Consider the following 12,402-nt stretch of genomic DNA (forward strand, 5'->3'; position numbering starts at 1 on the left):
CTCAAACACAACTGACAGAAAAAGATTTTGCGCCTTAAAGAGGAAGTGGACTAGCAGAGGAGGCAAAATGCTGTTTTTGAATAAATATTTATTGAACAATATCTAAAAAGTAAAACAAGTGAAAGCTATAAATTTCTATGCACTTTTTGGAGCAACCTTTGGAAAATATGCTTATACGTGCACACATTTGAATGTTTATGGCACAGTGACATCACAGCTCTCAGAAGACAAGGTATCAAATAGGTAGCATATCAGCAGCATAGCCTGGAAAACAATATAAAATGAACAAACTTCAAATGTATATTAACACATTGTTAGGGTTATTAAGCTGCTGAGGATGTGGTTTATTTAAATATATTAAGAATAAAAAAGAATCAAAAGTTTATATTTTTCAGGTGTACCTCTTTTTCATTTTCTGGGAAGACGATGCTTTTCCCTACTTGCTCCAGGTCTGGCCTTTCCTTGTAAATCCTGTTGCAATAATGCAGAATTTAAAAAAATAAATAAACAAAGTCTAAGTTTATCAAGTTTGTTTTTCCTCCATACCTTTTAAGAATCAGGCCAAACTCAGTTGCGATATTTTCTCTTCGGAGAGCCACGATGAGACAAGGAGTTGAGTTGATCTTTTGAGAGCATAAGAAAACAGCCAAAGTCAGCATCTGACTTCACTGTCTGCATGAATTTATGGTCCAAATAAACCTGTATCAAGGTCCCATTCCTCACCTTCTCCCTTATGCTTGACGCTTTAAGTGTCTCAGATATATGTTTTTGCTGATCATCATCTAGGATGCTCATCCTTCCTGCCACCAGATGGCAGTCTGATCCCAGCACCTGCTCCACTATCTCCAGTTGGGAAGGCACTTGGCTGCCTGGTGTAGCGTTCAAGGGTATCAGCAGACAGGTTGTTTGCCTGTGCTTCAGGGACCCTAGTACCAACAAACAAGCAAAACAGAACATTTGTTTTGTGTACAGCTTACAAAGGTTACCTGGAACTGAGTCATATTTCAACATCCTTTCCAAGAGAACCTCTGCCAAAAAGATAAATCATTTAAAGGGACATATTTGCTTAAAAATAACTAGTGAACCCTGCAATGTTCACTGTTGTCAATTAAACTGAGTCATATTTAATAATGGGGAGATGTGGATTCTATGAGTACATGGCTAATGCGTTATGATTAAAAGGCATAGGTGCTCATAGCTCTGTTTTGTCAGCAACAATACCGTATAATTAAATAAAATATTAAAGAAAACACCAGAACCTCCATTTGGTCGTGATTCAGAGGAGACTGAAAGACTTTCCTGAGCCGCTTGAGTCAGTGTGCAGCTCCGCTGACGCTCTACGGAGGCTAATGGGTCTGAACATAAGCTGAGTATCTGGGGAAAACAAATCATCTGTTTTTTAGCCAAAATTACAACCCTTGTACTCAACATAGGATGGCTTTGAAGTCTGGTTACCCATGTCCCGTGTTTAACAAGCATACCTGCTCCTGTCTCATTGTGTTGGTCTCAGTACAGCAGAGCCCCTCAGGAAAAAACCTCCTCACATCCATAATTGCCTGCTGATACGATCCTGATCCTGTAACGTTGGTTACTGACATTTTAAACATAATACTTACATGGTAATCCTGTTCTCGTGTACGAGTATACAGGGTAGTGATCACAGAAGCTTATAAGTAGGTCGTACCATGACAGGTCATCCACATTGAAGAGTCCTCTTGGCTCAGCATGTCCAGCAGCCTCTTCACAGCATTTTCTCCCTGAAGGCAGAGAGCCAGCGAGGAGCCAGAGCACAGGTTGTGCCCACTTTCTGCACGCAGCAGTGAAGTAGCACCACTTTTGTCATGGGTCACTACCTGTATGCCCACCAACGTGAGGCCACTCTGCTGAAGTTTGCTGACTATTTTAGTGAGACTGTGATTCCAAGCTCGTGGTTTCAACAGGCACACGGTGAGCAGCATCTGTGGGTCTGAACACAAAGTTAGCAGCTCTGATGTATCACTGAGAGCACCTTTCATAGAGAACAACAAACTTACCGGGAATCATTTCATGCTCGAAGAAAAAAAGGGAGGCTTGTCTGAGGGCCACTTCAGGTGTGGGAGACATGAGGACACTCAGGCTTTGACGACAGTCATGCGGTAGGAGCTTCCTCAACGAAGAAAAATCAGCAAATCCTCTCAAAGCACACACTAGAGCTGGAGAAGACATCAGCGTTTCCATGCTGGTGTAGCAGAGCGGATCTCCCACCTCATACGGGCTCAGCTCCTGGGCTTGAAGTCGAGTCAGCACAGGAAGCCACTTCAGGCTGAGGAGCCTAAATCTAGCATGTTGTTCATCACCTATAACATTAAAAAAAAGTATTGCAATCAATCAGAAACAATAAGGGTAATTAAGAGAATTGTGAAGAGGCCAAAAAAAATGTTTGTTTAGCTAGTTGTGCTCTCAGATACTTCTACCTTCTTCTATCAGCACTCTGTTTAGGAGGCTGAGGCCTTGGGTCAAGTCCTTCCCACACAGAGTCAAAACTACTACCTGCTCCATGTCAGGTCTGAATGAACACCTGTGATGAGACAGGATCACACTGGAGGGATTTGGCACTGCCCACATGCAACTAACTACAAAGAAAACATATATAAGTAGAGAGTTACAGCACGGGATCGTCTTCTCGTATCTGTACTGACCATAAACTGCTTACCAAAGTTTTGGAATAAGTTCTTGTTGATCGGTACAGTGTGGAAACACAAGCTTGGCTCTGATGTGTGAACACCATCCTTTCCTGAGTGAATGTAACCCAGAAGCTTTTGAGCTTTGAATTCTTTCATTAGCGCTGAAACATATGACAGTTGGACGAGATTATGTTGACAGCAAAGACTTCCTGCATTATAAGACACACATTTTGACATTTCACGTTACAGAGATGAATTATGTTATAGGGTTGAGACAGATTTTGAGACCTGATGGTAGACCGACACTGTGACGCGATGCATTTTCTTTTCTCAGCAGTAACACGAGACAGTGAGAGGGCAGCTCTAGCTCTTTTTGATCTGGAGTGGAAGCAGGTGGACTGCAGAACACAGATGCCTACCAACAAATTATATATTATTATATGTTTTACTGATTAACTTGTACCTATGAGTAAAAATAAAGTCATATTATATTTCTCTTCTATTATTATTGTTATCATTTTTATTATTATTATTATTATTAACCCTTATTTAACCACGAAAAAGAATGACTCAAAGGACAGCAGTACAATAATAATGACTAATTATTCAGGTTATTCGGGCAAAACATTTGAAACCTGAACTGCCTTAAATTCATTAGGTGAGGCTAGTTCCTTAAGTTTTAGTTGATTCTACAGCTGATTCCAGCAGGAAAGAGCTGCATTTGAATGCTCTTTTCCCAAATTTAGTATGAACCTTTGAGACAGATAGAAGGAATAATTCTTGAGACCTAAGACAATCACTTTCCAAACCTTTTTTGCTTAGATTTGATTGATTAGAGCTTTTCTCTCTAAGACTCTGTGTACTGAGTGAGTGTCTTGGTTCTTCTACCTGGAAGCTGCTGAGGCCCAGGAGGGAGGCCCCATGGCTATGAACCTGCAGTCTCTGCAGCCCTCTAAGACTGAAGCCTCTGTGTTCACATACAGCCAGCACTTGGCCATAGCAGCATGGAGGAACAACAGGTGACACCAAGAGGAGGAAATCAGCTACACAAATTAGGGAGAGAAAGATGAGGAGCTCCACTCAAGTAAAATGTTTTTATCCTTGATACAAAACAAGGACTTTGACTCAGGATGATAAAAGTTAAAAATGAAAGGTGAGCACTGACAAATTTTCCCCACTGTGACAGTTTGGACTTGCTGAATTATCGTACCTTTAGTTGTGGCACACAGGAAAGAAGATGATCTGCTTGGATTAGACAGGATGGCTCCAGCTCTGTCATCTAAAGGCACACTTCTAAAAAGAAAATGTTAGGTAGCTGATTCTAAAAACATCACACTGTAACACTTTAAAATAAGCTCCAGTCATCCCCACAGGATTACACCAACACCCATCAGTTAATGGCATCAATTAAATGTAATAAATACCCTGGAATTTGTCCAGGGTGGTGGAAAATGTGCAATAATCAGTTATTTGATAAAAAAAAACAACTTCATGGACATAGTTAAAGAACATTTTCCACACACCTGTTGTGATCCTGTGCACTTCCTCCCTGCAGTCTTCCTGAAAACCACAGGCACAGCTCACTGTGGACCTGACTGGCCAGTTGGGGTGAATAGATGAATGGTGGTTCTTGATCTCTGCAGTGTAGACCATTGCTGGAAGTGGTTTCTGCCTTTTTGGGCCGCAGAGAATCTAAGGAGCTAGTTATGTCCTTCAACAAGGAGTGGGCATAAGGACCTCGGACTGCTAGAGTAACAACGGGATGACAGGGCTCATGGTCTCTCAGACTACCCGCTGTTCTACCTGAATGAGAGGAGACGTTTTCAAAGGCTTTTTTTAATCAGTAAAAAACAAGCATCCAGGCCAAGTGGAGTAATTTTAAGCACAGATGGTATTAGTTATGTCCTACCAAAGCGCTCACTCAGAAGCTCCTGTGGTGGATAAAGCAGCCGGAGACCACACACATCGAGTCCTGAGTCTAGGACCAGCTGGAGGGTGTAGTGTGTTAGAAGAGGATGTTGAAAGAAGCCACTGCACCCCAGAACAACTGACACCTACAACAAAAGTCGAGTAAAAATAAATTTAGTCCCTGCTGTTCCTCTGACTCTGTGCTTCCTGCAATCAAAAGAAAGCCGTTAAAGAAAGCACAATTACTCCTGCAGATAGCACTTTTAAAGACACCCCGCTAACCTCTGTGTGCACCTCCTGTGTGGTCTCTTTCCCCTTAAAAGCACGATCCCGAGTTTCCACTGTCTGCCAGTAAAAACCTGGACTTAGACCAAATGTCCTCTCTATGACCTAAGAAAAACAAAAAACAAAATACAGTGAGCAGGAACGAAAAACATCTGAGCGCTCTGATGTTGGGAGTATTAAAGCAACCTTCCTGTAGCAACCCACCGTTTGGTTGAAGGTGGCAGAGATAAAACAATTTAAACAGGATGAAGGGAGGTGGATGGGAGAGGTGCAGGGTTGCTGGTCCAACAGGTTTGTAAGGTGAGGCAGCCAGCTGGTAATTGCAGTGAGTGAGGTCTCAGAGAGGAACCTGCAGACATTATTATAGAAAGGTGCATAGACGTCTGTGTCCCGTTTCTAGAAAACAAATATGAGATCTGCGTCACTGTCAAATTCATGAGACAAAGTCTACATTCACACTGCATGCCTTAGCACTCAAATCTGAGCCACAGTTTACATCCTTTTGTTTGTTTGCCCATTCAGTAACAAAGCTTTCACATACTGTTTCTGATGCAGTGGCTATTACTTCTGTATTAGGTGTCAGGATGCCGTTAAAGGAAGGAGAATCTTGACTCTGACAGTAAAATTCCTTCCAAAAAAATAGCTAAAAACATTTTAATGTGAAAAGATAATCACAACGAGTTTATCAGACCACTTTGTTGAAGCGATAGCCTGTGCAGCTGAACTAGAGCCAGGCCATACTTTCATGTCATGCCAAGTACTATGTCGCTTTATCCTTTATTTAAGCAGGCAAAGCATTAAAAAAAATCTTCTACAAGCATTTTACAATGCCAATCTGGGAAAGGGTAGAGCCTCTTGAGGAACTAAGTTAGCTTCAAAGAAGTCTCAAAAGCAGTAAGAGTCGCTGGTAAAATTTTGCATCCTGATGGTGAAAGTTTTAGCTAAAAGTTGCAGGGGGTAATTACAAAAAAGGAACTGTGTCTGCCAGCACATCTCCACTCAACTCTCAGGTCAGGTTAGAGACCGGTGTCATGAATTCTGATTTTACTGTTCAGTCTGAACTCATGATGTACCTACAATCTTTGCAAACTATATACAGACCAGTGTCTGATTTAGGCCACAGACTGAATTGGCTCATATCAGAATTTAAAAGATCAGTTTTGTGTAGTTTAAATGGTTTTTTGTGTGTGTAATTTCTTTCTCATTTGTTTTGCATGTACCCTTGCTGGATAACAGTGACGAGCCACAATTAAAACATGCAAAGCCAGTCCATCTTCTGTCCACAGCTGGTGAAGTCCTGCAACCCAGAAGGGGACCTTTGCACTGATCTTGTCTTCACTGCTACGTGGCTCTGGACCGACCTGACAAAACATGAACACAGAGGGGAAAGAACTCAAAAAAACAAACTACAGTATGGCTAACATAAGAAGATAGAAGCCACTGCCCACTAACCAGAGACAGAAACCATGCCACTAAAGTGTTATAGATGTGCAATTTGGTTGCAGCTGGATATTTTCTCTTCCCATGTCCTCTGTCTTCTATCACACCAGGACTGCAGAGGTTGACTTTCAGCAGCATAGAGCCCTTACTTTCAATACCTGCTGGTAGTGTGCTGATTGGCTCTTGATGAGATGCTTCCTGAAAAATGGGAAGTAGTAAGTGTAGGGAAATGCACTGTGCATTTACTCTGAATTAAGTGATACTTACAAACTCATAGACAACATCAGTCATTTCGGCAGCTGGCTGCTTCCCGGACACAGATTTGGTTGGACAATGTTTTTCCAGCTGCCTAAGAGTTTCCTGGGCTTGTTCATGGTGAGACACCTTCTTAACCCGTCGTCTCAGTTGGTCCCTAATAGTTCGTCATCATCGCGGTTAACATATTTGTTTATAAGAGTTAATACAAATAAAGGCAAACAAAACAAACTCCATACCTCTGCTGTGTTGGTTCTTTAACTAAACTTCCTAAAACAGTTTGTGGGCTTTCCACTTCAGGTTCGGATTGTTTATCTACCCACAGATGTTCTGACTTAACATCTGTGCTTGCTTCCACGCCAAGCTCTGGATGACGCATACGTTTATCAGGATATTTATTCTCATTTCTATTCATCTCCCTTATTTTTTTAAGCAACATACTCTTTCCAGTCTCTTCCCTGCAAGCACAGCAATGACAACATGAGCAGAAAGAAAACAAGCACAACTGAAGTGTGACCAACGTTCCTGACGCAGGATGTATTTACCTGCCTCCCATATGCAATCCATGGTGCACTTTTAAATTGTTTTTCTTTGCAGGTGATGTTTTCTGGTGAGTGTTGTTGTGTTTGGCTGACGTCTCTGATGGAAGGTTTGGGGATGTTCTTGCTGGTTTTACTGAGGGATCAGGGCAATGCAGGTCAATATAAACAGTGGAACATTCCCGGTGGCTTAACTGCAAATCTATTCCACACTTTTCCACTGATCTGCTCGACATTCTATTTTTTCTGCAAGAAAAAGGTCGATTATTATAATAATATTATCTTTAAAGGCTTAAGGATCCTGGGCAGTGATATGACTTACTTGTCGGAGTCTGGACTCACAGGTTCTAACACAGACGCAGTCTGATTCTTACAGAAAGCAGCTAATTTATCCATTATATTCTCCTGCAGCTTGTCTGTGCCACCACCTGCAAAACAAAGATTCAGTTCATAAACCTGTCATCAATCACTACAGCCTCAGTGAATCGTTTCATAATGACTTACCTTGATGTGTTTTCAGGGGTGCCACTGTTACATGGGGTTGCAAAGACAGCTTGTTCTCTTTTAGATTTTTAAGGGCATCATCCAAGTCCCACTGGTCAAGCCTCTGAATGTAAGTTTTTAGAGAATATTTACTTGCATTGTTTATAACTGCTTTCATATGATGTTTTTCTACTTTTCAAACTTACAGCAAGTGAGAGAACAGGGCAACCATTATAGGATTTCACATTTTCCAGGTCTGGTTTTAAAGAGGCCTTCAGCTTGACTCCTTTATTCAACACCTCAGAATTATCCTCACGAGCACCCGCCTTTAATGATAACAAAAAAACAAAGTACATTTAAAATGCTGTGGCTTTATGGTGCTGTGCTCTAACCAGACCAGTATATCCCACCTCAGCATCATCCACACAGGCTAATGTACTGCTTTCTACAGTTTCACTAACATCCATCTTTTTGCAAATCTCTTCAGATAATGGTTTTGGGAGCTCCTGATTGAGGGAAACGAGACAAATAAAAATAATAAAAATAAGAAATAACAATGATCATTCAGAATCAGAATCACAGAAACAGAGGGAAATTGAGTATTTATTATTATCATTCATGTCATCATAATCAGTCATTCGTTTGCTTGGGTTTCATGATTTTTCTATCATTAAGAATAAAAAAAAAAATTCACTGACCTCAAATTCAGCATCTACTGAAAAACTGTTGAAGTCCTCAGGAAGCTTCAGGGAAAGAGCAGCTGGTCTTTCATATACGGTGATGATTTCGTCTTTCTCTGGCTATACAACGTTAAAACGGCATTAATTGTGTAAATAAATAGTTATTAGCGGACGTTAGCAAGATTTAAGTTTAAAAACACAACTTACAGGTGAAAGGTCAAAGTCCATGGTAGGAATATTTGGTTTAACTTTCTCCAAAATTGAATTCCAACACGAAGAACGGTTAAAATCCATTTATAACAATGTATAAAAAGAAACTAATTTAAAGTAAGAACGTTTTTTGTGTTGTTGGTGTGTCTTTGCGCTGAATGTGTAATTGCTAGTCCCTGGGTACTTCTTGGTTACCATTGGAAACGAGAAGCTTCACAACAGTGTTGCCTTCAAATGCTGCCAGTAATTCCCATACTGAAACGCGAAAGTTTCGCGAAAATGTGAAAGCAAACAAGTACTAAATTGGCATAGTGTTCCAAAGTTGCGTTGTGTGTGTGTTAGGGCAGGTAAGCTCACCAGGATGTAACTTTTCTAAATATAGGGAAATGTTCTTTTTATGCTGGCTAACACTCTTTTATGACCTTTTAAACAGGAATTTTCCTAGTTTGCTAGCTACCGTGCTAAAATTGCTTAAAGTTATAGTTTTCACACAGCTGAATAAACGTCAAACAGAAAACCGATTAAACAGAAGTCTGAGAATATTTACGCCAGTGTCCTGTTATATTTTAGACAGAAAGGAGCAGACGGCTGAGTTTATTTAACTCCACCGAGACATCTGATGACGCAAAACTGAAGGCTAGACCGTCCAATTTCACAGCCGCTCACTTCCGGCCTACCGGGACTTCGGAGGACCCGGCCCACGTAGACCGCGAAGGCCGGGTCCTCGGGTGGATGCAGCCTATGAATTTGGACACCCCTACATGTGCTGTGCATAGCCATACTATACCTACTATTTAAAGGCCTACATACGATTTTACAGGATTGCTTGATGTTTTTTCTAATTTTAACTAACCAATACTCAGACATTTTTGATGCATTTGTTCCAAATTACAGATCCCGTTTCATTTTTGTGGTAAGCCAGGCCAGTGAAAATGCCAGGATTTAATCTGTGAAAGGTTTTGAGTTATTCATGTTCAAACATTTCCTCAAATTTCAAAGGCCCATGATGATGATGATGATAATTATTAATATTATTATTTTACTTTGCTTGAAATTACTGCAATTAAAGTACTGTCGGGCCTTATCATAATGTTAATACGTTCTGTGCTAAAGTTAAGTTATCTGTGTTACAGATCATTTTATAACTATTTTAGCAAAAGTAAATGAACCACATTTGCACATTTGAAATGTTTTATTAAATATCTCAGGCAAACTCATATCCATATGAAACACTTCAGCAAAGGTATTACAAATTGAGCTTTTCACATTCCATCATGCTCTCTAATTCTAACATAAATTGATGTGTCACAAAGCATTGTGAAGTTGCTGCATCACATTTTGTTTTTCCTAGTGTTGACAATCTGCCAACTGTCATCACATTCGACCACAACCACATATTTAACATAACTAATGAAGCAAAAGGAATATTGGTTTTCATGGGATTTCCTTTGAAGAGAATCCAGATATGTGTAGAAACAAATAGCATTTTCTGTAAAAGCATGAGATGGCAGGAGCTTATCTGTTAATAGCTATATAAGAACATGAAACACATTTCAGTATTGCAGTTTTGATGTTCAAATCAAACTTAAGTAATTTACAATGTTGAAATGCTAATGCTGATAGCAGAATTTTAACCAACCAGCTCCATAAAACTGTCTTTGTAGTGCAGCTTAGCAGTTTTGGAAGTGTTCAACGTCCACATCCCGTAAGTCCTGACCTGCTAGGCGAGGTGGGCTGGTGCATGTGATGTTGTTGTAAATGGTGATTGTCGTATCAGGCTCTTCACCTTCTGCGTGGGTCTCCACTAGCCGAGGAATCACCTGTGACTTCCTCAACGCGTAGTTTCTAAGTGGGAGGGTGTTGCAGTCACATTTCCACCTGTTTCCAGACAGTAATAGTTTTTCTATATTATCAGAGAAGTCTGGGACCCAGCTTGTTAAGGCATTATCTCTCAAGTCTAGGTAGCGCAGCCTTGGAAGAATCTGCCTTGTGCCATTTTGCAAAAACTGTCTACACTCATTGTTGGACAACAGCAAGTACTCCAAATTCTTGAGGCCAGAGAATGTATGGGTGGTGAGAGCACCCAGCTTGTTGGAACTCAGATCTAGTCCCGATAGGCCTACCATATCCACAAAACTCTGGTGTTCCACAACAGAAATATTGTTGCGTTGCAGAAATAGCCTCCTTAAACCAGACAGTCCTCTGAAAGCTTGAGTTGTTATCTTAGTTAAGCAGCCTCTGTCCAGATGTAGGCTGTGAAGCCTTGGCAGACCTTTGAACATTTGGTCTGGTAGAGTGCGGAAGCAGCTTCCAGAAAGGTTAATGACAGCCACATGAGAGAGGCCTGTGAAAGCCCCCACGTGTGCTTCCTGCACTTGATTGTGTTCTAGTTCTAGGACCTCTAAATGGCCAAGATCTTCGAAGATCCTATCCCCCAGAGTTCTAATCCTGTTGTAACTCAGTCTTAGTTCTTCTAGGTACTGCAGATCACGGAAAGTTCTGGGCCTAATTCCAGTGATAGCGTTGTGAGAAAGGCGAAGTACATGGAGATTGTGCAGGCCAAGGAAGGTGTCATCATGTAGAGAAGTCACTTTATTGTTTGTCAGATCCAGCCATCTAAGTGACTTCATGCCTGCAAAAGCTCTGGGGACCACTGTTAAAATCTGATTCTGTCCCAGGTAAAGCTTTTGCAGTTTAGTTAGTTTAAGAAACACGTTGGCTTTGATCACCTTCAGGTAATTTCCTGTCAAATCTAACTCTTTGAGCTCACCAAGGTTTTGAAAGAGCTGTGGCTGCAAGTAAGCAAGTCTGTTTCCTGCGAGTATCAGCTCTCGCAGACCTTGCAGGTCATGGAAAGCTGTCTCAGGTAAGACCGTTAATGAGTTCCAACCTAGGTTAAGAAGCCACATTTGTGAGAGTCCTGCAAACAGTCTTTCCTCAATGCGACTGAGTTGGTTGTTATGCAGACTAAGTGAAGCAAGGTTGGGTGTATTCTGGAAGACTGTACCTGGTAATACCCGGAGGCGATTCCGCTCAAGGTGAATGTGTGCTAGCGACCCAAGGCCCTTGAAAGCCTGAGGGTCAATAGTCGTCAGCTGGCCATTCTGAAGATTTAAAAAGTCCAGGTTGGTCAAATCCCGAAAAGCTGCAGCTGGGAGCGATGTAAACCGGTTGCCATCCAGCCAGAGAGAATAAGTGGATGGTGGCATGTCAGTTGGTACTTGTGTGAAGTTGCGAGAACTGCAGTACATGTTGAGCTCCGAGATGAAATCATCGTATTGACAGGTGCACACCTTAGAGCAGGGAATGGGATCTTCAGCCACCTTCTCTGTAGCTGCTGTGTCTGACTGTGGAAACACCAGTGATGTTCCCAGTATCCAGACTACCATCAGAGCAGTGATCTGCATACTAGCTGTGGAGAGAATATTAACATGTAAATATAAAAATGTAATACATAAATTCATTATAGAATGCAAAATATGGTTAAGAAATAAGAAATAAACATTAAATTATAAAATTGTTAATAATTAAAGGCCAGAAAAGATTTACCTTGAGTTTCAGAGGTCATGATTTAAGGTAGACAACCTGTGTAATAGTGAATGACTGATCCTTGTGCAACTGTATGCTGAATGAAAAGTCCACCAAGCCCCCAAGCTTCTTTTTTTTTTTTTTTGGGTCAGGTCCACTTTTTCTGCACCATTAACCCATTCATTTCCATCAGAGTTGTTAGTAAGTACATTTATTCATGTACTTTTTCTTAGAATTTTCAGTTGGGCTTTCTAAATCTTTCTTCCCAGCATCAATACTGATCATTTTAGTGTCATAATAATAGCATAATAATAACAAAGTCTGTAAAATGAGAATATTTTAGACTTTCCATTCCTCTCTGCGGTTTTTGCTGTGCTGAAATTTGTCTTTTTATGTATCTCATTTCTTTGT

The 12,402-nt window shown here is 40.9% G+C and overlaps 2 protein-coding genes across 2 annotated transcripts; both read right to left on the reverse strand.

The window, feature by feature from the left end:
* Positions 1-6: 6 nt before the first annotated feature.
* Positions 7-8,834, reverse strand: LOC146388316 (dynein axonemal assembly factor 8). Its single transcript, XM_084925537.1, has 28 exons — positions 8,461-8,834; positions 8,272-8,373; positions 7,984-8,079; positions 7,780-7,899; positions 7,595-7,697; positions 7,413-7,518; positions 7,097-7,336; positions 6,791-7,009; positions 6,564-6,708; positions 6,309-6,494; positions 6,077-6,217; positions 5,061-5,252; positions 4,854-4,961; positions 4,573-4,717; positions 4,187-4,466; positions 3,874-3,956; positions 3,552-3,706; positions 2,952-3,078; positions 2,693-2,824; positions 2,454-2,612; positions 2,034-2,336; positions 1,685-1,966; positions 1,482-1,576; positions 1,260-1,374; positions 724-926; positions 547-623; positions 402-471; positions 7-264 (listed from the first exon to the last, which is right to left on the reverse strand). The coding sequence occupies exons 1-28, from the start codon at positions 8,545-8,547 to the stop codon at positions 196-198; spliced, it is 4,140 nt and encodes a 1,379-aa protein (XP_084781663.1). The 5' UTR covers positions 8,548-8,834; the 3' UTR covers positions 7-195.
* Positions 8,835-9,645: 811 nt separating this feature from the next.
* On the reverse strand, positions 9,646-12,083 carry igfals (insulin-like growth factor binding protein, acid labile subunit). Its single transcript, XM_084925543.1, has 2 exons — positions 12,013-12,083; positions 9,646-11,875 (listed from the first exon to the last, which is right to left on the reverse strand). Exons 1-2 carry the CDS (start codon positions 12,029-12,031, stop codon positions 10,134-10,136), a joined length of 1,761 nt encoding a protein of 586 aa, XP_084781669.1. The 5' UTR covers positions 12,032-12,083; the 3' UTR covers positions 9,646-10,133.
* Positions 12,084-12,402: the final 319 nt, after the last annotated feature.

The sequence above is a fragment of the Perissodus microlepis genome, chromosome 4 (assembly GCF_051167445.1).
Source record: "Perissodus microlepis isolate ML-2025 ecotype Zambia chromosome 4, ASM5116744v1, whole genome shotgun sequence".
In the NCBI taxonomy this organism is placed as follows: domain Eukaryota; kingdom Metazoa; phylum Chordata; class Actinopteri; order Cichliformes; family Cichlidae; genus Perissodus; species Perissodus microlepis.